At 46.6% G+C, this 24,628-nt stretch overlaps 2 protein-coding genes across 13 annotated transcripts in view; one reads left to right on the forward strand and one right to left on the reverse strand.

The window, feature by feature from the left end:
• LOC140428224 (cullin-4A-like) overlaps positions 1-542 on the reverse strand; it is a 195,504-nt gene extending 194,962 nt beyond the window's left edge. For all 4 annotated transcript variants that reach the window (XM_072514450.1, XM_072514449.1, XM_072514448.1 and 1 more), the window contains exon 1: positions 155-542. In XM_072514450.1, the coding sequence (XP_072370551.1) occupies positions 155-542 (388 nt within the window). The remainder of the gene's footprint in view (positions 1-154) is intronic.
• A 36-nt stretch (positions 543-578) lies between these two features.
• The window catches only part of pcid2 (PCI domain containing 2), a 146,669-nt gene continuing 122,619 nt past the window's right edge, over positions 579-24,628 (forward strand). For 4 of the 9 annotated variants that reach the window (XM_072514457.1, XM_072514458.1, XM_072514460.1 and 1 more), the window contains exons 1-3: positions 697-799; positions 21,691-21,785; positions 22,013-22,102. In XM_072514457.1, coding sequence (XP_072370558.1) covers positions 781-799; positions 21,691-21,785; positions 22,013-22,102 — 204 coding nt within the window. In that variant the 5' untranslated portion in view covers positions 697-780. Of the gene's footprint in view, positions 800-21,690; positions 21,786-22,012; positions 22,103-24,628 lie in introns of all 9 variants that reach the window. The other 5 variants (XM_072514462.1, XM_072514464.1, XM_072514459.1 and 2 more) reach the window with 4 other exon arrangements.

Genomic DNA, 24,628 nt, shown 5'->3' on the forward strand with positions numbered 1-24,628 from the left:
GCGGGGGGGGGGGGGTGGGGGGGGTGGGGGTGGGGGGGGGGCGGGGGGGGGGGGTGGGGGGGGTGGGGGTGGGGGGGGGCGGGGGGGGGGGGGTGGGGGGGGTGGGGGTGGGGGGGGTGGGGGTGGGGGGGGGGCGGGTGGGCCTCCAACTAACCTTTGAAGTTCTTGATCAGCAGTTTCCTGGAAGCGGCCGGTTTTGCTCCGGGGACCGCCGCTCTGCTCAAGCCGTTCGTGTGTCCGAGCAGCGCCGAGAAGTTGGCTTTCCGCAGAAGCCGCTGTCCCTCCTCCGCCATAGGGGCCTGAGCCTGGTCCCCGGGTCGGGCCGGAGCCTCAGCCTCTCCCAGCGCCGCGCCCCGCAGCCACCTCTTGCCGTGGCCGCCCTGCGGGGAGACCGCTTTCCCCGGGGTTGAGGAGCGGTTCCCCGCCTCGGCCCCCTCCGACACCCGCACTCTCTTCTTGGGATGTTCGCGGTCACTCGCATCAGCGGCGGCCAGCCGCTCCTCCTCAGGGGAATCCTCACAGGGAGCCGCCGGCCGCAGCATCAGCCGGGAGGGAGAGACAAACAAAGTCCCCGGCGAGTGGACCCGGCCGCAGGAAGCCTGCGCTCTGTCCTGAGGGCCGGCAGCCGCGAAGCGCGGACAGAGCAGCGGGCCCTGCCAGACCGGAAATAGATGCAGCGACCTTTCACCCTGGAGACGGGAACTTCCGCTGGGAAGACCAGGGCCTGAGGTAGGTGAGAGAAACATGGAGAGAAATTAGAAAATAAAGAGTCAACTCTCAATGGGAGCTGGCTGTGGCGGTAAGCAACTCTGCAGGAATTAAAGATCAATCTGCTATGTGCAACCCTGCAGAAAAACTATCTGGACATTAAAATAAGATTTTTTTTCCACAATTTCTTTTAAGATTTCAATTCAGATATGAGAATGTTTAAGTTCCACACAAGAGTCATCATGGTCTCGAAACATTAACTCTTGCTGGGATTTTTCAGTCGCCCCACGGCCTATTTTCTGGCAGTGGAAGCAGCCCACCATTGACAGGAGGTGGGATCTTCCGGTCCCGCAATATCTACGGGGGGTTTTCTCAGCCTCTCTCCTTTCGTCGACGGGGAACGCGCTACGGGCGGGGTTTGCTTTCCGCAGAACCAGAAGATCCTGTCAAGTGGGAAGGACAGGAAAGTTTCGGCCTGTTTTTCTCGCGCTCTCTGTCTCGCTACAAATGTCAGGGCTACAAGTTTTCCAGCATTTTCTGTTTTTACTTCAGATTTCCAGCATCTGCAGTATTCTGTTTGTGTTTTCAATTGGGGGAAGAAAGGACCGTTTCGCCAAATGGGGAATGAGTTTTTTTTACTTTCTCGTTGGTTTAAACAGAAAATGTCTAACAGGAATGTGTTGGCCGAATGGTTGGAGTGTGGGTGCACTTCATGATGAATCCTCCAGGAATACTTATAATCACAGTAATCCTACTTGGATGAATTGGTACATTAGTCAACGAAGGTGGCAAGACTGGTTTGTTTTCATTAATTCTTGCTCCATGTGGTGTAGGTATACCTACTGTGCTGTTAGGGAGGGAGTTCCAGGTGGCCACAGTGAATTAAAAGTGATACGTTTTTAAGTGAATGCTTGGAGACATCTAAGTGACAGTGCCTGCTGCCCTTGTCCTTAATCTAGGTGATAGTAGTCGTGGGTTGGAAGGTGCTGTCCAAGGAGTTCCTGCAGTGCATCTTGTATGGTACACAGCTGCTACTGTGCATTGGTGGTGGAGAGAATGAATGTTTATGGAAGCGGTGCCAATCAAGTGGACTGCTTTGTCCTTGATGGTGTTGAGCTTCCTGAGCATTGTTGGAACTGCACTCATCCAGGCAAGTGGAGAGTGGTTTAAAAAATATACAGTATCTTTACTAATAGGGGAATGGAGTATGCAAGCAAGGAGGTTACATTAAACTTGTGTAAGACATGAGTTTGGCCTCAGTTGGATATTGCATCCAGTCCTATGTGCCACACTTAGGGAAGAATGCAAATGCATTGGAGAGTGGGCAGAAAATATTCATGAAAATGGTTCCAGGGATGAGGAACTTCAGTTATGAAGATAATTTTGAGATGTTATAACTTTTCTTTGGAGATGAGAAGATTGAGAGATCATTTGATCGACGCATTCAAAACCATGATGGGTCTGGAAAGAGTAGATCAGGAGAAACTTCACATTGGTGGAAGGATCAAGAATGAGGGGGAACTGATTGAAGTTAATTTGTCATAAGCAACAGTGGCTGAGGAGAAATCATTCAACGTAGTGAGTGATTAAGAGCTGGAATGGGTGGCACTGCAGTGGTTAGCACTGCTGCCTCACACAGCTGACCCAGGTTCGATTCCAACCCCGGGTCACTGTCTCCGTGTCTGCATATCTTTCACTCCTACAACCCAAAGATGTGCAGGGTAGGCGAATTGGCCATGCTAAATTGCCCCTTAATTGGAAAGAAAAGTATTGGGTCTTCTAAATTCAAAAAATAAATATCTGGAATGCATTATCGAGAGTGTGGTGATGGCAGACTCAATCGTAGTTTGAAAAGAATTGAATTATTCTCTGAATATGATTACATCACGTCAAATGGCTGCATTCTCTGTTGTGAGCGTTCTATGATCCTGTTATCAGAACCACAGGCCAGGCCCAAAGTCAGAGAGACAGTTAAACTCCTGCTGCCAGTTCAACACCGGCACCCCACTTGTGGATCGAGATTGAAAGCCGCAGCAGACGCTGCTTGTATTGAGGGGTCCCAGGCATCAGGTGCTACCCTGCCCGAGCCAGTGTCATGATATTTTTGTTAGTCCCTCAGTTTATGGTTCTCCTAGGAATGATGTCAAAATCATAGATGAAGAGAAATGTTTGGGGGCAGTGGAACGAGGGGGGTGGGGGGATGCGTCTGGGGATTATTGGAACAGGTTGGCAAGTATTTGCTGATGTGGAGGGTAAAGTACATGCAAGCTTGTGTTTTATATCTTACACCTCCACAGGAGCTCAGTCAGACACCAAGTCTGTGACACAGAGAGGAGGACAGTGAATAGAAGCTTGATCAAAGAGGTTCATTTTATGGACTATCCTAAAGAAAGAAAAAGGGAGGTGGATAGATTTCTGGAGGGAATCCCAGTATTTTGGCAGCAGAAGTGGTGAATGAAGAAATTAACGGATGCAAAAGAGGCCAAAATTGGAGGACTGTTGAGTCCTCGGAACATTGTGTGCCTGGAGAAAATAAGAGTTGGGGAGGAGCAAGATCATGGAGAGATTGAATATCATGACACCTTTAAAATCAAGGTCTTGCCAGATCAGGGAGCCAATATACTTCAGTTAGCACAGGGTGATGGATGAACTGGATTTAGTGCAGTAAGGACATGGGCAACACAACAGAGTTTTAGAGGATGGCCAGGAGAATGTTGAAATAATCAAGTATATGTTTAACAAAGACTTTGATGAAAATTTTGTGAACCAAATGTGTTGAAGCTTGGAGGGATTACAAAAAATTAGTGCAATGATGGAGTTGAATATTAAGCAATTAGCAAAATAATGGAGATGTAATAGGTGGCCTTGGAGATGAGAAGGATATGCGTTCAGAAGCTCAGTTCAGAGTTGAATAAGATACCAAGGTTACAAATTGGTCCAGTCTCTGATAGTGGCCGTGGAAGTGGGGCATTAGAATCTGAAAGGGAACAGTTTGTTGTGGGGATAGAATTATTGATACCGACAAGGACCGATTGGTAACTGGTCCATATCCTTGTTATCATTCCTATATCCTGTGTGTTTCACTGTTTACTATTCTGTTGTATTATTTTCTATTTACTAGGTAATAATGGGTAGCACGGTAGCACAGTGGGTAGCACTGTTGCTTCACAGCTCTAGGCTCCCAGGTTCGATTCCCGGCTTGTGTCACTGTCTGTGTGGCGTCTGCACGTTCACCCTGTGTCTGCGTGGGTTTCCCCCGGGTGCTCCGGTTTCCTCCCACAAGTCCCGAAAGACGTGCTTGTTCGGTGAATTGGACATGCTGAATTCTCCCTTTGGGTACCTGAACAGGCACCGAAATGTGGCGATTTGGGGTTTTCACAATAACTTCATTGCAGTGTTGATGTAAGCCTACTTGTGACAATAAAGATTATCGTCAGAGGTGAAAATATTCACACGAAGGCCTGAGTATAAGTTTTTTTTAAAAAGCAGTTTATTACATCAGAATTTTGGGAGGAAAGGCCTAAGATTCCGCAGCCTATTGACAGCACCTTTTCTCACTTGAGCTAAGGCTCACACGGGTTAATATACAGATTCAAGGGGCGGAATTAGTTGTATTTTCATTTCCATACAATCAATCAACTATATTTTGTAATTTAGGTAGCATGGTGGCGCAGTGGTAGCACTGCTTCCTCACGGCGCCGAGGTCCCAGGTTCAATCCCGGCTCTGGGTTACTGTCCGTGTGGAACATAAGAACTAGGAACAGGAGTAGGCCATCTGGCCCCTCGAGCCTGCTCCGCCATTTAATGAGATCATGGCTGATCTTTGTGGACTCAGCTCCACTCTCCGGCCCGTACACCATATCCCCGAATCCCTTTATTCTTTAGAAAGGCATCTATCTTTTTCTTAAAAACGTTTAAAGAAGGAGCCTCAACTGCTTCACTGGGCAAGGAATTCCAGAGATTCACAACCCTTTGGGTGAAGAAGTTCGTCCTACACTCCGTCCTAAATCTACCTCCCCTTATTTTGAGACTATGCCCCCTAGTTCTGCTTTCCCCGACCAGTGGAAACAACCTGCCCGCATCTATCCTATCTATTCCCTTCACAATTTTATATGTCTCAATAAGATCCCCCCGCATCCTTCTAAACTCCAATGAGTACAGTCCCAGTCTACTCAACCTCTTGTCATAATCTAATCCCCTCAACTCTGGGATCAATCTAGTGAATCTCCTCTGCACTCCCTCCAGTGCCAATATGTCCTTTCTCAGGTAAGGAGACCAAAACTGAACACAATACTCCAGATGCAGCCTCACCAACACCCTATACAATTGCAGCATAACCTCACTAGTCTTGAACTCCATCCCTCTAGCAATGAAAGACAAAACTCGATGAGCCTTCTTAATCACCATGCACCTTCACACCAACTTTTTGCGACTCGTGCACCAGCACACCCAGATCCCTCTGCACAGCAGCATGTTTTAACATCTTACTGTTTGAATAATAATCCATTCTGCTGTTATTCCTCCCAAAATGGATAGCCTCACACTTGGCAACATTGAATTCCATCTGCCAGACCCTAGCCCATTCACCTAACCTATCCAAATCCTTCTGCAGACTTCCGGTATCCTCTGCCCTTTTTGCTTTACCACTCATCTTAGTGTCGTCTGCAAACTTTGACACATTGCACTTGGTCCCCAACTCCAAATCGTCTATGTAAATTGTGAACAACTGCGGGCCCAACACTGATCCTTGAGGGACCCCACTAGTTACAGGTTGCCAACCAGAGAAACACCCATTTCTCCCCACTCTGCTTTCTGTTAGTTAACCAATCCTCTACCCATGCTACCACTTTACCCTCAATGCCATGCATCTTTAGTTTATGCAGCAACCTTTTGTGTGGCACCTTGTCAAAAGCTTTCTGGAAATCCAGATATACCACATCCATTGGCTCCCCGTTATCTACTGCACTGGTAACGTCCTCAAAAAATTCTACCAAATTAGTCAGACACGACCTACCCTTTGTGAACCCATGCTGCGTCTGCCCAATGGGACAATTTCCCTCCAGGTGCCCCGCTATTTCCTCCTTAATGATAGATTCCAGCATTTTCCCTACAACCGAAGTTAAGCTTACCGGCCTATAATTACCCGCTTTCTGCTGACCACCTTTTTTAAACAGTGGTGTCACGTTTGCTACTTTCCAATCCTCTGGGACCACCCCAGAGTCTAGTGAATTTTGATAAATTATCACTAGTGCGTTTACAATTTCCCTAGCCATCTCTTTTAACACTCTGGGATGCATCCCATCAGGGCCAGGAGACTTGTCTACCTTTAGCCCCATTAGCTTGCCCAATACTGCCTCCTTAGTGATTACAATCATCTCAAGGTCCTCACCTATCATATCCTTATTTCCATCAGTCACTGGCAGGTTATTTGTGTCCTCCACTGTGAAGACTGACCCAAAAAACCTGTTCAGCTCCTCAGCCATTTCCCCGTCTCCTATTATTAAATCTCCCTTCTCATCTTCCAAAGGACCAATATTTACCTTAGCCACTCTTTTTTTGTCTTATATATTTGTAGAAGCTTTTACTATCTGCTTTTATGTTCTGAGCCAGTTTACTTTCATAGTCTACCTTACTCTTCTTTATGGCTTTTTTAGTAGCTTTCTGTTGTCCCCTAAAGACTTCCCAGTCCTCTAGTCTCCCACTAATTTTTGCCACTTTGTATGTTTTTTCCTTCAATTTGATACTCTCCCTCACCTCCTTAGATATCCACGGTCGATTTTTTCCCCTTTCTGCCGTCTTTCTTTTTTGTCGGCATGAACCTTTTCTGAATACTGTGAAAGATCGCTCGGAAGGTTCTCCACTGTTCCTCAACTGTTTCACTATAAAGTCTTTGCTCCCAGTCTACCTTAGCTAGTTCTTCTCTCATCCCATTGTAATCGCCTTTGTTTAAGCACAAAACACTAGTGTTTGATTTTACCTTGTCATCCTCCAACTGTATTTTAAATTCCACCATATTGTGGTCGCTCCTTCCAAGAGGATCCCGAACTATGAGATCATTAATCAATCGTGCCTCATTACACAGGACCAGATCTAGGACCGCTTGTTCCCTTGTAGGTTCCATTACATACTGTTCCAGGAAATTATTCCGGGCACATTCTATGAACTCCTCCTCAAGGCTGCCTTTACCAACCTGGTTAAACCAATCGATATGCAGATTAAAATCTCCCATGATAACCGCTGTACCATTTCTACATGCGTCCGTTATTTCTTTGCTTATTGCCTGCCCTACCATCCTGTTACTATTTGGTGGCCTATAGACTACTCCTATCAGTGACCTTTTCGCCTTACTATTCCTGATTTCCACCCAAATTGATTCAACCTTGTCCTCCATAGCACCAATATCATCCCTTACTATTGCCCGGATGCCATCCTTAAACAACAAAGCTACACCACCGTCCATTCTATCCTTTTGTATAGTCTGATACCCTTGTATATTTAACTCCCAGTCGTGACCATCTTTTAACCATGTTTCAGTAATGGCCACTAAATCATAGTTATTCACGATGATTTGCGCCATCAACTCATTTACCTTATTTCGTATACTACGAGCATTCAGGTAAAGTACACTTATGCAGTTTTTTATGTCTTTGTTATGAATCCTAACACCTTGATCAGTAACTTTTTGCAAATAATTTTTCCTCTTACCCTTTCTCCTAATTTTCCTTGTCTTTGAACCCATATCTCGTCATAATAAACTGTCACGTAACCTGCTGCCCTGATCTCCATTAACCATTATACTGTCCATAGCTTTACACTTCCCTTCCCCCCCCCCCAACGTGCTAGTTTAAAGTCCTTGTGACCAACCTATTTATCCTATTCGCTCGAACACTGGTCCCAGAATGGTTCAGGTGAAGACCATCCAAACGGTACAGGTCCCTCCTGCCCCAGTACTGATGCCAATGCCCCATGAAATGGAATCCCTCTTTCCCGCACCACTCCTTTAGCCACGTGTTAACTTCTCTAATTTTCTCAACCCTATGCCAATTGGCACGTGGCTCGGGTAGTAATCCAGAGATTATAACCATGGAGGACCTGCTCTTTAATTTAGTCCCGAGTGTTTGATAATCCCCAAACAGGTCCTCTTTCCTAGTCTTACCTATGTTGTTAGTCCCAACGTGGACCACAACAACTGGATCCTCCCCCTCCCTCTCCAAAATCCTTTCAAGCCGATCAGAGATGTCCCTCATCCTGGCACCGGGCAGGCAACATACCATGCGGGACTCTCGATCTGGCTTACAAAGGATGCCATCAATCCCCCTAATTATAGAATCCCCTACAACTACCACTTATGTGACGTCTTTTTGCTCCCCCCTCTTGAATGGCTTCCTGTACCACGGTGCAGTGGTCAGGCAACGCATCCTCCCTACAGCCCTCTTCCTCATCCACACGGAGAAAGTGCTGAGGCCCCTCAACTCCTAAACTCAGGATCCCCCTACCTGCCTCCCTTGCAGTCACACCACTCTGTCCCTGACAACTGTCCGAATTAACAGAACTTATTCTACCGGGTGTGACTGCCTCCTGAAACAAAACGTCCAGGTAATGTTCCCCCTCCCTGATGTGCCGCAGTGTGTGCAGCTCGGTCTCCAGCTCATCAATTCTGAGCCGAAATTCCTCGAGCAGCCAACACTTGCTGCAATGTGGTCACTGACGCTCTCAATGGGATCCACCAGTTCCATCATCATACAGCAACAGCACATCACCTGTCCAGCCATATTCAATTAGTTAATTAATTTAAATAATATATATTTTTTTAATATAACCTCAAGGATAAACCCGAACACCAACAAAAACACAGCCCTCTCTCGCCACTCGCCCGAACTCAGTCACTCACCTAAACTCAGATGCACTCTGTTCCAATCAGCACTCCGTGTCTAAAGGCACTCCTGCCACACCTTTTGTGCACTCACCTCTCCCAGCACTAAACATACAGTTAACAGTAACTTCAAAAAAAAATTTTTTTTAATTTAATTTACTAATTAATTGACGCACTGTCAATTAGAGGGGTGCAGGTCGGGGAGGCTTCTCGCGTCCTGGATGGCTTCATCTGCAGAAAGTGCACCCAACTACGTGGGCACCCAACTGGGCAGCACGGAGCAGAAGTGGAGAGCACTGTGGCTTCACAGCGTCAGGGTCCCAGGTTCGATTCCCCGCTGGGTCAATGTGCGGAGTTTGCACCTTCTCCCCGTGTCTGCGTGGGTTTCCTCTGGGTGCTCCGGTTTCCTCCCACAGTCCAAAGACGTGCAGGTTAGGTGGATTGGCCATGATAAATTGCCCTTCGTGACCAAAACCAAAAAAGGTTCGGAGGGGTTATTGGGTTACGGAGATAGGGTGGAAGTGAGGGCTTAAATGGGTCGGTGCAGATTTGATGGGTCGAATGGCCTCCTTCTGCACACTATGTTCTATGTTCTAACTAGAGCTCCTCACAGACCGCATGGTTCAGTTTGTGCAGCAGTTGGATGCACTTAGGAGCATGCAGGTGGCAGAAAGCGTCATAGATAGCAGTTATATAAATGTGGTCACACCCAAGGTGCAGGCAGAGAAATGGGTGACCACCAGAAGGGGCAGGCAGTCAGTGTAGGAATCTCCGGTGGTTGTCCCCCTCTCGAACAGGTATACCCCTTTGGATACTGTCGGGGGGGGGGGGGGGGCGGGTAGCCTACCCGGTGAGAACAGCAGCAGCCAGAGCAGTGGCACTGGTGTTCAGCAGGGAGGGTCAAAGCGAAGAACAGCAAGAGTCATAGGGGACTCTATAGTAAAGGGCACAGATAGGCGCTTCTGTGGACATGAAAGAGACCCCAGGATGGTATGTTGCCTCCCTGGTGCCAGGGTCCAGGATGTCTCTGAACGGGTTGCGGGCATCCTAAAGGGGGAGGGCAAACAGGCAGAGATCGTTGTACATATTGGTACTAATGACATGGGCAGGAAGGGGCATGAGGTCCTGCAGCAGGAGTTCAGGGAGCTAGGCAGAAAGTTAAAAGACAGGACCTCAAGGGTTGTAATCTCGGGATTACTCCTTGTGCCACATGTCAGTGAGGCTAGAAATAGGAAGATAGAGCAGCTAAACACGTGGCTAAACAGCTGGTGTAGGAGGGAGGGTTTCCGTTATCTGGACCTCTGGGAGACCTTCTGGGGCAGGTGTGACTTGAATAAGAAGGACGGGTTGCGTCTAAACTGGAACGGCATAAATATCCTAGCCGCGAGGTTTGCTAGTGTCACACGGGAGAGTTTAAACTAGTATGGCAGGGGGGTGGGTACTGGAGCAATCGGTCAGAAGGTGAAAGCATTGAACATAGAACATGACAGCGCAGTACAGGCCCTTCGGCCCTCGATGTTGCGCCGACCTGTGAAACCACTCTAAAGCCCATCTACACTATTCCTTTATCGTCCATATGTCTATCCAATGACCATTTGAATACCCTTAGTGTTGGCGAGTCCACTAGTGTTGCAGGCAGGGCATTCCACACCCTTACTACTCTGAGTAAAGAACCTACCTCTGACATCTGTCATATCTATCACCCCTCAATTTAAAGCTATGTCCCCTCGTGCTAGACATCACCATCCGAGGAAAAAGGCTCTCACTGTCCACCCTATCCAATCCTCTGATCATCTTGTATGGCTCAATTAAGTCACCTCTTAACCTTCTCTCTAATGAAAACAGCCTCAAGTCCCTCAGCCTTTCCTCATAAGATCTTCCCATCATACCAGGCAACACTCTGGTAAATCTCCTCTGCACCCTTTCCAATGCTTCCACATCCTTCCTGTAACGCGGCGACCAGAATTGCACGCAATACTCCAAATGCGGCCATACCAGAGTTCTGTACAGCTGCAACATGACCTCCCGACTCCGGAACTCAATCCCTCTACCAATAAAGGCCAACACTCCATAGGCCTTCTTCACAACCCTATCAACCTGGGTGGCAACTTTCAGGGATCTATGTACATGGACATCGAGATCTCTCTGCTCATCCACAGTGCCAAGAATCTTACCATTAGCCCAGTACTCTGTCTTCCTGTTATTCCTTACAAAATGAATCACCTCACACTTTTCTGCATTAAACTCCATTTGCCACCTCTCAGCCCAGCACTGCAGCTTATCTATGTCCCTCTGTAACTTGTAACATCTTTCCGCACTGTCCACAACTCCACCGACTATAGTGTCATCTGCAAATTTACTCACCCATCCTTCTACACCCTCCTCCAGGTCATTTATAAAAATGACTAACAGCAGTGGCCCCAAAACAGATCCTTATGGCACACCACTAGTAACTGGACTCCAGTCTGAACACTTCCCATCAACCACCACCCATTGTCTTCTTCCAGCTAGCCAATTTCTGATCCAAACTGTTAAATCTCCCTGAATCCCATGCTCCCATATTTTCTGCAGTAGCCTACCGTGGGGAACTTTAACAAACGCTTTACTGAAATCCATATACAGCACATCAACTGCTTTACCCTCATCCACCTGTTTGGTCACCTTCTCAAAGAACTCAATAAGGTTTGTGAGGCACGACCTACCCTTCACAAAACCGTGTTGACTATGTCTAATCAGATTATTCCTTTCCAGATGATTATACACCCGATCTCTTATAAACCTTTCCAAGATTTTGCCCACAACAGAAGTAAGGCTCACTGGTCTATAGTTACCGGGGTTGTCTCTACTCCCCTTCTTGAACAAGGGGACAACATTTGCTATCCTCCAGTCTTCTGGCACTATTCTTGTTGACAAAGATGACTTAAAGATCAAAGCCAAAGGCTCAGCAATCTCCTCCCTAGCTTCCCAGAGAATCCTAGGATAAATCCCATCCGGCCCAGGGGACTTATCTATTTTCACCCTCTCCAGAATTGTTAACACCTCCTCCTTATGAACCTCAAGCCCTTCTAGTCTAGCAGTCTGAATCTCAGTATTCTCCTCGACAACGTTGTCTTTTTCCTGTGTGAATACTGACGAAAAATATTCATTTAGTATCTCGCCTATCTCTTCAGACTCCAAGCACAACTTCCCACTACTGTCCTTGACTGGCCCTACTCTTACCCTAGTCATTCTTTTATTCCTGACATATCTATAGAAGGTTTTAGGGTTATCCTTGATCCTACCTACCAAAGGCTTCTCATGTCCCGTCCTGGCTCTTCTTAGTTCCATCTTTAGGTCCTTCCTAGCTAACTTGTAACTTTCGAGCACCCTTACTGAACTTTCATGTCTCATCTTTACATAAGCCTCCTTCTTCCTCTTGACAAGTGTTTTGACTGCCTTAGTAAACCACGGTTCCCTTGCTCGACCACTTCCTCCCTGCCTGACAGGTACATACTTATCAAGGACACGCAGTAGCTGTTCCTTGAACAAGCTCCACATTTCCACTGTGCCCATCCCCTGCAGTTTTCCTCTCCATCTGATGTATCCTAAGTCTTGCCTCATCGCATCATAATTGCCTTTCCCCCAGATATAACTCTTGCCCTGCGGTATATACCTATCCTTTTCCATCACTAAAGTAAATGTAATCAAATTGTGGTCACTATCACCCAAGTGCTCACCTACCTCCAAATCTAACACATGTCCTGGTTCATTACCCTGTACCAAATCCAATACGGCCTCGCCTCTCGTTGGCCTATCTACATACTGTGTCAGGAAACCCTCCTGCACACATTGGACAAAAACGGACCCATCTAAAGTACTCTAACTACAGCGTTTCCAGTCAATATTTGGACGGTTAAAGTCCCCCATAACAACTACCCTGTTGCTTTGGCTCCTATCCAGAATCATCTTTGCAATCCTTTCCTCTACATCTCTGGAACTTTTCGGAGGCCTATAGAAAACCCCTAACAGGGTGACCTCTCCTTTCCTGTTTCTAACCTCAGCCCATACTACCTCAATCGACGGGTCCTCATCAAACGTCCTTTCTGCCACCGTAATACTGTCCTTGACTAACAATGCCACCCCTCCCCCTCTTTTACCACCTTCTCTGAGCTTACTGAAATATCTAAACCCGGCACCTGCAACAACCATTCCTGTCCCTGCTCGATCCATGTCTCCAAAATGGCCACAACATCGAAGTCCCAGGTACCAACCCATGCCGCAAGTTCACCCACCTTATTCCGGATGTTCCTGGCATTGAAGAAGACACACTTTAAACCACCGTCCTGCCTGCCGGTACACTCCTGTGATTTTAAAACCTTACTCATGACCTCACGACTCTCAACCTCCTGTATACTGGAGCTACAATTCAGGTTCCCAAGCCCCTGCTGAACTAGTTTAAACCCTCCCGAAGAGCATTAGCAAATTTCCCCCCCCAGGATATTGGTTTCCCTCTGGTCCAGGTGTAGACCATCCTGTTTGTAGAAGTCCCACCGACCCCAGAATGAGCCCCAATTATCCAGAAATCTGAAACCCTCCCTCCTGCACCATCCCTGTAGCCACGTGTTCAACTCCTCTCTTTCCCTATTCCTCGTCTCGCTATCACGTGGCACTGGTAACAACCCAGAGATAATAACTCTGTTTGTGCTAGATCTAAGTTTTCACCCTAGGTCCCTGAATTCCTGCCAGACATACCTCTCTCTTTTCCTACCTATGTTGTTGGTACCTATGTGGACCACGACTATGGCTGCTCCCCCTCCCCCTTCAGGATCCCGAAAACACGATCCGAGACATCACGCACCCTGGCACCTGGGAGGCAACACACCAACCGCGAGTCTCTCTCGTTCCCGCAGAATCTCCTATCTATCTCCCTAACTATGGAGTCTCCAATGACTAATGCTCTACTCCTCTCCCCCCTTCCCTTCTGAGCAACAGGGACAGACTCTGTGCCAGAGACCTGCACCCCATCGCTTACCCCTGGTAAGTCCCCCCCCCCCCCCCCCCCAACAGTATCCAAAGCGGTATACTTGTTACTAAGGGGAACGACCACAGGGGATCCCTGTACTGACTGCTTCCTCCCAGCCCCTCTCACCGTCACCCATCTAACTTTATTCTTCGGAGTAACTACATCCCTGAAGCTTCTATCTATGACCACCTCTGCCTCCCAAATGATCCGAAGTTCATCCAGCTCCAGTTCCCTAACACGGTTTCTGAGGAGCTGGAGATGGGTGCGCTTCCCACAGATGAAATCAGCAGGGACACTGTCGGCGTCCCTCGCCTCAAACATTCTGCAGGAGGAACATTGCACTACCTTCCCTGCCATCCCCTCTAGATAAAAAAAAGAAAAAGAAAGAAAGAACTTACCTGTTATTCACTCCCCTTCTCAGCAAGCATTGAGGGAGAACTAGGGAATAGCGCCAGTGTGGCTCTGAGGAAGAGCAGACAGGGAGCTGTTGCTGAAAACAGCGGGTCTGGTGGCCTGAAGTGCATCTGTTTTAATGCAAGAAGTATTAGGGGTAAGGTAGATGAACTTAGAGCTCGGATTAGTACTTGGAACTATGATGTTGTTGCCATTACAGAGACCTGGTTGAGGGAAGGACCGGATTGGCAGCTAAACGTTCCCGGATTTAGATGTTTCAGGCGGGATAGAGGGGGATGTAAAAGGGGTGGCGTAGTTGCGCTACTGGTTAGGGAGAATATCACAGATGTACTATGGGAGGACACCTCAGAGGGCAGCGAGGCTATATGGGTAGAGATCAGGAATAAGAAGGGTGCAGTCACAATGTTGGGGGTTTACTACAGGCCTCCCAACAGCCAGCGGGAGATAGAGGAGCAGATAGGTAGACAGATTTTGGAAACGAGTAAAAACAACAGGGTGGTTGTGATGGGAGTCTTCAACTTCCCCAATATTGACTGGGACTCAGTTAGTGCTAGGGGCCTGGACGGGGCAGAGTTTGTAAGGAGCATCCAGGAGGGCTTCTGAAAACAATATGTAGACAGTCCAACTAGGGAAGGGGCGGTACTGGACCTGGTATTGGGGAATGAGCCCGGCCAGGTGGTAGATGTTTCAGTGGGGGAGCATTTCGGTAACAGTGACCACAATTCAGTAAGTTTTAAAGTACTGGTGGACAAGGATAAGAGTGAATGTGCTAAACTGGGGGAAGGCTAATTATAACAATATTATGCGGGAACTGAAGACCCTCGATTGGGGGAGGATGTTTGAGGGTAAATCAACATCTGACATGTGGGAGGCATTCACTTGTTAGTTGAAAGGAATTCAGGACCGGCATGTTCCTGTGCGGAAGAAGGATAAATACGGCAAATTTCGGGAACCTTGGATAACGAGCGATATTGTAGTCCTCGTCAAAAATACAAAGGAGGCATTTGTCAGGGCTAGAAGGCTGTGAAATATAAGGAAAGTAGGAAGGAACTTAAGCAAGGAGTCAGGAGGGCCAGAAGAGGTCACGAAAAGTCATTGGCAAATAGGGTTGAGGAAAATCCCAAGGCTTTTTACACATACGTAAAAAGCAAGAGTGTAGCCAAGGAAAGGGTTGGCCCACTGAAGGACAGGCATGGGAATCCATGTGTGGAGCCAGAGGAAATGGGTGAGGTGCCAAATTAATACTTTGCATCAGTATTCTCCAAAGAGAAGGAATTGGTGGCTGTTGAGCCTGGAGAAGGGTGTGTAGATAGCCTGGGTCACATTGAGATCCAAAAAGACGAGGTGTTGGGCGCCTTGAAAAATATTCAGGTAGATAAGTCCCCAGGGCCGGATGGGATCTACCCCAGAATACTGAAGGAGGCTAGAGAGGAAATTGCTGAGGCCTTGACCGAAACATTTGGATCCTCACTCTCTTCAGGTGATGTCCCAGAGGACCGGAGAATAGCCAATGTTGTTCCTTTGTTAAGAAGGGTAGCAAGGATAATCCAGGGAACTACAGGCCGGTGAGCCTTACATCAGTGGTAGGGAAATTACTAGAGAGAATTCTTCGAGACAGGATCTACTCCCATTTGGAAGCAAATGGACGTATTAGTGATAGGCAGCATGGTTTTGTGAAGGGGAGGCCGTGTCTCACTGACTTGATAAGAGTTTTTCGAGGAGGTCACCAAGATGATTGATGCAGGTAGGGCAGTGGATGTTGTCTATATGGACTTCAGTAAGGCCTTTGACAAGGTCCCTCATGGTAGACTAGTCCAAAAGGTGAAGTCACACGGGATCAGGGGTGAGCTGGCAAGGTGGATACAGAACTGGCTAGGTCATAGAAGGCAGAGAGTAGCAACGGAAGGTTGCTTTTCTAATTGGAGGGCTGTGACGAGTGGTGCTCCGCAGGGATCAGTGCTGGGACCTTTGCTGTTCGTAGTATATATAAATGATTTGGAGGAAAATGTAACTGGTCTGATTCGTAAGTTTGCAGACGACACAAAGGTTGTTGGAATTGCGGATAGCGATGAGGACTGTCGGAGGATACAGCAGGATTTAGATCGTTTGGAGACTTGGGCGGAGAGATGGCAGATGGAGTTTAATCTGGACAAATGTGAGGTAATGCATTTTGGAAGGGCTAATGTAGGTAGGGAATATACAGTGAATGGTAGAACCCTCAAGAGTATTGAAAGTCAGAGAGATCTTGGTGTACAGGTCCACAGGTCACTGAAAGGGGCAACACAGGTGGAGAAGGTAGTCAAGAAGGCATATGGCATGCTTGCCTTCATTGGACAGGGCATTGAGTATAAGAATTGACAAGTCATATTGGCAGCACGGTAGCATTGTGGGGGGCAGCACGGTAGCATTGTGGATAGCACAATTGCAGCTCCAGGGTCCCAGGTTCGATTCCCGGCTTGGGTCACTGTCTGTGCGGAGTCTGCACATTCTTCCCGTGTATGCGTGGGTTTCCTCCAGGTGCTCCGGTTTCCTCCCACAGTCCAAAGGTGTGTCGGTTAGGTGGATTGGCCATGCTAAATTACTTAGTGTCCAAAATTGCCCTTGGTGTTGGGTGGGGTTACTGGGTTATGGGGATAGGCCCGAGGTGTAAACCTTGGGTCGGGTGCTCTTTCCAAGAGCCTGTGCAGACTCGATGGGCTGAATGGCCTCCTTTTGCACTGTAAATCCAATGTTGCAGCTGTATAGAACCCTAGTTAGACCACACTTGGAGTATAGTGTTCAATTCTGGTAGCCACACTACCAGAAGGATGTGGAGGCTTTAGAAAGGGTGCAGAAGTGATTTACCAGGATGTTGCCTGGTATGGAGCGCATTAGCAATGAGGAGCGGTTGAATAAACTCGGTTTGTTCTCACTGGAACAAAGGAGGTTGAGGGGCGACGTGATAGAGCTCTAGAAAATTATGAGGGGCATAGACAGAGTGGATAATCAGAGGCTTTTACCCAGGGTAGAGTGGTCAATACTAGGGGGCTTAGGTTTAAGGTGCGAGGGGCAAGGTTTAGAGAGGATATACGATGCTAGTTTTTTTACACCGAAAGTAGTGGGTGCCTGGAACCCGCTGCCGGAGGAGGTGGTGGAGGCAGAGACGATAGTGACATTTAAGGGGCATCTTGACAAATACATGAATAGGATGGGAATAGAGGGATACGGACCCAGGAAGTGTAGAAGATTTTAGTTTCGATGGGCAGCCTGGTCGGCACGGGCTTGGAGGGCCGAAGGGCCTGTTCCTGTGCTGTACTTTTCTTTGTTCTTTGCTCTTGTTCTATAATCGAGTCACACTTCATTACATGCAGTCAATCAATTTTCCTAGCATCCCAGTTATCACATATATGGTTAAAGTGGGTGTTGACTTACCCGCCCCTAACATCATACAGAAGTCATTCAAAACTAACAATGATGTCCTGTCTACAGCTGGGGTCCTTGGGCTTATCAAGGACACACAGCATTTCTTGTTCTGGGAAGCTGTTCTCCTGAGGTAGTTTTCACAGTTTGTAATTTATTGTTCAGGAATGTGGCTAGTTCAGCCATTTTGTGTCTTTAGAGTCAATGAGTACCTTTTGTCTCATCAGACTATTCAAAAGTAATATAGGAGCAAAAATGTAGTTTCAAGGCGACCTATACTTTATATCATAGTCCAGTATCGTAAAATGCCCTCCAACAATTATTATTATTTCCAGTGGCATCCCACCCAAGGATTTGAGAGCCTAATAAAGTTCCAAGTGCATTGAGGTTCAAAGGTGGGAGATAATTTTATGTCAAAATTTATAGCACAGATATAAATAGGACTGATTATTTATTATAGGAACTGAATGCTGTCTTGATCCAAGAATTCCTCACCCTCCAGCTTCACTCCGCCCAAAGGTTACTGTCCAAACAGATCATCCCATACATGAAAAAAATACAGGCACACATAAATACACAATGTAAATACATAGACACAGGCATCAGGTGAAGCATTCAGGAGTATACAGGAGCATACATCTTGCTCGGTAGAGAAGATGTTTGAAGAGATCTGATCAGTCCATACGAGGGTCATTCAGGAGTCTGGTAACAGTGGGGAAGAAGCTGTTTTTAAATCTGTCAGTGCGTGTTCTCAGCCTTTTGTATCTCCTGCTCAATGGAAGAATTTGGAAAGAGTGAATACCCCGGGTGCAAGCGGTCTTCGATTATGCTGCCCGCTTTCCTATGGCAGCGAGAGGTGTAGACAGAGTCAGTGGATGGGAAGCGGATTCGGGTGATGGACTGGGCTGTGTTCACGACTCTCTGTAGTCTCTTACGATCTTGGGCCGAGCAGTTGCTGTACCAGGCTGTGATGCAGCCAGATAGGATGCTTTCTTTGGTGTATCTGTAAAAATTGGTAAGAGTCAATGTGGACATGCCAAATTTCCTTAGCTTCCTGAGGAAGGATAGGCGCTGTTGTGGTTTCTTGGTTGTAGCGTCGACGTGGGTGGACCAGGACAGATTGGTGGTGATGTACACACCTAGGAATTTGAAGCTGTCACAGTTGTGTGTACAGTAAGAAGTCTTACAACACCAGGTTAAAGTCCCAACAGGTTTGTTTCAGATCACTAGCTTTCGTAGCACTGCTCCTTCCTCAGGTGAATTAAGAGATAGGTAGGTTGCAGAAACATGCCACATTACATTCACCCCCACCATCTGGCCTGGGCTTGCAAAATCCTACCAACTGTCCTAGCTTGAGACAATTCACACCTCTTTAACCTGGGATTACCCCTCTCTCTGGATCTGTAAAGACTTAATTACCTGCAAATGCTCGCATTCAAAGCATTGTCTTGCATCTTTGACTTTGTCTATAAATATGTTTCAGGAACCGACCTCTTCATTCACCTGAGGAAGGAGCAGTGCTCCGAAAGCTAGTGTTTGAAACAAACCTGTTGGACTTTAACCTGGTGTTGTTAGACTTCTGACTGTGCTCAACCCAGTCCAACGCCGGCATCATACAGTTGTATGTGTATAGGGAGTATTGAGGATTATCATGGAGGGGAGTTTATTTACTGTCCCATTACCATACCATACAAGTGCTTTCCGAAAGCCAAAAAACATCTTTAGCAAGAGTCTTTTGATTTTTTAACCTTTACTGTATACTCATTCATAGTACTTTGAAAAATAAACTGATAGTTAATCACGTGAAAGACAGTTAATGGTGAGATAGGAAGCAGTGATGATATAACTCAGAAATGAGTATTAATTGTCTGATGTCTGTTGAACAATTAAGCCATTGATTTCTTAGTGTGCCTACTTCTCTGCCTATTTATTCATGATGTGGAGATGCCGGCGTTGGACTGGGGTGAGCACAGTAAGAAGTCTTACAACACCAGGTTAAAAGTCCAACAGGTTTGTTTCGATGTCACTAGCTTTTGGAGCGCTGCTCCTTCCTCAGGTGAATGAAGAGGTATGTTCCAGAAACATATGTGTAGACAAATTCAAAGATGCCAGACAATACTTGGAATGCGAGCATTAGCAAGTGATTAAATCTTTACAGATCCAGAGATGGGGTAACCCTAGGTTAAAGAGGTATGAATTGTGTCAAGCCAGGACAGTTGGTAGGATTTCGCAGGCCAGATGGTGGGGGATGAATGTAATGCGACATGAATCCCAGGTCCCGGTTGAGGCCGCACTCATGTGTGCGGAACTTGGCTATAAGCTTCTGCTCGGCGATTCTGCGTTGTTGCGAGTCCTGAATTCAGTGTCACTTAGTGCTTCATTGACAAATTGCTGGGTTTATTGCTCTATATACAGCCACTGCTACCTGTGCCTTATGAGTATATAGAATTGTTGGTATGTACCTTGTTGATTTTCCCAATATCTGAGAGTTTATTAATTTACTGCTGTCTAATAATAGTTTATTTGCTTATTGTTCTGCCCATCAGATTCTGATGACAAATGTTAACTCTGTTTCACTCTCCACAGCCGCTGCCTGACCTACTGAGTTTTTCCAGCATTTTTTGTCTTCAGTAGTTTCTGTGGGATAGAATTCTAAACTAGGGACGTTATTCTCTAAACCTGTCTTGAACCTTGGTAAGACCACACTTATCAGAACTATATACAGTTTTGATTGCTAAATTATAGAAAGGATATAGAGGCACTGGAAGGGTTCAGAGAACATTTACAGTGATGCTGCTTTATGGTGGCCACAGAGGATTGTAAATAGATCTCCATGTGGGCTTCATGGAATATGAATTACTCTATTAAGGGCTCGCCCGATAGGAAATGTATGGTGGGAGCTTATAACCAGTTCCATCCAACATCACTAACTAGGAAATGAATAGAACTAAAGAGTGAAAAATCCCGAGGATCTGTCGGTTTCCATCCGAGGGTGTTAAAGGAAGTAGGGGAGCACATTGTAGGTGCCTAACCATGTTCTTCCAGAGTTCTCTAGATTCAGAACTGGTCCCTCTGGATTGGAAAATTGCACATGTCGCTCCACATTTCAAGAAGGGGAAAACCAGGGAATTACAGACTGGTTAGCCAAACATCAGTGGTGGGAACCAAAGAGAAAATGCTGGAAAATCTCAGCAGGTCTGGCAACATCTGTAGGGAGAGTGGTGTGGAAATTGCTGGAGTCTATAATCAGTAACTGAACACCTTGAAAAATGTTGCTCTATCAGGGAGATCTAGCTTGGATTCATGAAAGGAAGGTCACACCCGACTAATCTTATTGAATTTTCTGAAGAGGTGACTAAGGTAATGGACAGGGGAATGCTTATGGATGTCATTTATATGGACCTCCAGAAGGCATTTGCTATAGACCCACATAAGAGACTGTTAACAAAGGTGGAAGGCCATGGAGTTAAGGGCGAACTATTGACATGGTTAGGACATTGGCTGAGTGGCAAGTGACAGAGAGTGGGGATAATGGATAATTACTCTAATTGGCAGGAGGTAACTATTATTCACCCTATTCATTAATGACTTGGATGATGGCAGAGAGAGTCATATATCCAAATTTGCAGATGGTACAAAGTTAGGTGGCATTGGAGACAGCCCAGATGATACAATAACATTGCAAGGATATATTGGCAGACTAGTTGAATGGGCAAAATTCTGGCAGATGGAATTTAATGTAAGCAAATGTGAGGTTATCCATTTTGGACCAAAAAAGGATGCAGCAGAGTACTTTCTAAAAGGAAAGAGATCAGGTACAGTGGCTGTCCAAAGAGACTTGGGGATTCAGTTGCATAGGTCCATAAAAAAAATGCCAGGAACTTTTGAAGTACTTGGACTTCTTGCAGCAGCTGTATGGGCCAAAGTGCCTCTTCTGTATTCTATGACTCGAACAATGGACAAGAGTTTCGAGCTCTGACTTAGACCAGAGGAGATGTCGAGGTCAAGAATGATGATGCAGAAAGGGTCTTGGTCAATCAGGGCTGCACGTCTGTACTCAGATCTGCTCAGTGCTCTCTCCCTGCAATGGTTACACTGAAACCCCAATCATCACTTACATGACAACATCAATAACTTGAAGCGGCTCCTATATAAAACGAGTATACATGGATTCCATGTACTTTATCAAAAAAGTGGCAGATATTATTCTATTAATTTAACAGATACCAATTAATTAAATAAATATGCCTCCTAAAATCATATCTTTGATTTTTTTTTGTTTCCTATGTCTCAGATATCTTGGGCTACTTTGCATTGTCGCCGTCTGAACCATTGCACTTCGCACTGTCAGAAATGGCACACATCACGGTGAATCAGTATTTACAACAGGTAATTCGACCACGAGCTATTGGCAAAAAGAAATGCCATCATTTGTAGAGATTAGTGAGGTCACTGAGTTGAGGTTACACAGAGTCTTCACTCTGTTTTGTTGGAAATTAATGAGCATGTACATGTACTGTTAGCATGTGAATACTTTCATTAATTGTGTATAATTGCTCCATATAAGTGCTCCTGGTATTCTTACATTTATCATTATTTGCTTGTTGCTTTATTAGGTTCTAGAGTTCATTGACAGTAGAGATGGTGATTCGTGTGCTGAATTTTTGTCATTTAAGCACCCTCACATTGCAAACCGTAGGTTACAGGTAAGATGTAGAGCATGGTTTTAGTGAAGCCAAACTATTTGAGAGATTGAAAAAGTGACAATTGTTGCAGCATATTAAACATACTACTTCTGGGGTTTTCTGCCAAAGGCACACCCGACCCATTGTGCAAAACCTCCACCACAGGACAAGGCAAGGAGGTAGTTCCTGAAACGGCCCCTGCCAGAATGGGGATCGAACTCTGTGCTGTTGGCACCAACCTGAACAATATTGGCCATCCAGTTAACTGAACCAACTAGGCTCTTTCTCATTCTCATCTTCCACTTCCCCCTCTTCCTACCCCACCCCAACATTTACTTTTACATGCATGTAGCCTGGAGCTATAAATAGTGATGGTAGCGACTCCAATATCTTTCTATCACTTTGCTGACCAGGAATCTCTGCCACTCCTGATCCATTGGCATGTGTTGGAAGAATACTCTTTTACCCGTGTGGTCACGGTATGAACGCACTTTCCTTGATCATCAAGTCCTGAAGTGGGACTTGAACCTGGAGGGTCTGGCGCAGAGGCAGGGACGTTACCCGCTGCACCACATCAACTCCTTTTTAAACATACTAAATAATCTTGAGGAAATGCATTATTGGTAAAATAATTAATAGCTCTGCAATGGATTGCATGGAAACCTTCACCCACACCCTTGTTAACTAGACTTAGCTACCCAGTTAATGTCTAGCCAGAATCTCATATTCCATTCTTCAAAACCTTCAGTTCATACAAAAATCTGCTGCCCATATCCAAGCTTGTGCTTAATTACATTCACTTATCATTTACTACCACGTTTCCCCATACCATTTAACCATTAGGATGTGGATCAGCATGAAGCCCAGAGTGAGTCGTGGTCAGTTAGTTGCAGGATGGACCTCCCTACCGCGCCACTGCAGATCCCTTACTTTGGGGTACGCACATTTGTGATCTGCTTCCCCCATTGCTCCTGGTGGGTCACTTCATGTCAGACAGATCTAGCAGCATCTGTGGTGAGGGAAACAGTTTGCGTTTGGTCGGATGAAAGGTCATTGACCAAAAACATTGGCCGCGATTCTCCAATCCCAGTGTGCGCTGCTACCGCTGCGAGCGAGGATGAAGAATTTGGCGCTCAGACAAATCTCCCATTCACTGCCGCGTCACCAGAGAATCCAGTTGGCGTGAGCGGATGCCTGTTTCTCTCTCCAGAAATTATGCAGACCGACTGAGTATTTCCAGCATTTTCTGGTTTGAGTTTGGACTTCCAGCATCCTGTGTATTTTGCTCCCTAGGTAAACATTTCTTCTTCCCCCTCTTTTCATTCTTTGGGGAATGCAAAAAGATAGCGCCGGAACGAGGCGACTTCTTGCAAGCTGTGCCCAGCATACCCTCTAATTCTATCTTTTATTCTCGTTCTATGCTTCTAAAACTTCATTCTAACTCTTTTAAACTCTCTAACAATGATGAACTTGTATCCGAGGTCACCATGGCAGACGTCAGAGCAGCCTTCTCGAAGGTAAACCCATGGAAAGCCACTGGCCCGGATGGGGTACCCGGACGAGCACTCCGGTCTTGCGCGGATCAGCTGGCGGGGGTATTCGCAGACATCTTCAACCTCTCTACAACAATCTGAGGTCCCTATCTGCTTCAAGAACATGACCATCATCCCTGTACCAAAAACGTCCAGCAGCATGCCTTAATGACTATCGTCCAGTGGCTCTGACATCCATCATCATGAAGTGCTTCGAAAGGTTAGTAAGGGCACAAATCAACTCCAGCCTCCCGGATTGCCTTGATCCACTACAGTTCGCCTACCGCTGCAACAGGTCCACAGCAGACGCCATCTCCATGGCCCTGCACTCTACCCTGGAACACCGAGACAACAAAGACACCTATGTCAGACTCCTATTTATTGACTACAGCTCAGCCTTCAACACCATCATTCCTACGAAACTCATCTCCAGGGTGTGACGAGCGGCGGCCCGGACCGAGCAGCGGGGACCCCCCCCCCCCCCCCCCACCCCGGGCGGCGAACACCACGAGGCAGGAACAAAGAGGGACTCCCGACCAGAAGCCACTCTCACTCTCTCTCTCTCTTTCTACCTGGGTGAGTGAGGGAAAAGGAAGGAAAAAAGAACTTTTGCAAACACAAAACTCGAAAAAGAACATTTTAAACTTTTTTGTTTTTAAATTATTTTTGCACTTTTCTTGTTATCACCCAAAACAAGTTCACCTGAGAAGAATTTTATAAAAGAGGAAAAATAAAGTGGTAAAGGAGAGACCGGAGGGGAGAAGAAAAAGGGAAGGGGAAATAAATAAATACATTAATAAATAAGAGGGGGTGGGGGAGGAAATGCCAGAAGGGAGCCAAAGCAGAGGGAGAAGGGGCACCAAAGGCAGACGGGGCAATGGGCGAGCCAGTTCAGACAAGCCAATTAGCGAGCAAAGCGGCAGAACGGAAGTATCGCCGCATCAAAAAGAGCTGGGAAGGCAGGTGCAGTCTCCCCCGGGGCCAGGGGGGAGCTGGAACTGGAAGGCAGCCTTTG

Source organism: Scyliorhinus torazame, chromosome 8, assembly GCF_047496885.1.
Source record: "Scyliorhinus torazame isolate Kashiwa2021f chromosome 8, sScyTor2.1, whole genome shotgun sequence".
In the NCBI taxonomy this organism is placed as follows: Eukaryota; Metazoa; Chordata; class Chondrichthyes; order Carcharhiniformes; family Scyliorhinidae; genus Scyliorhinus; species Scyliorhinus torazame.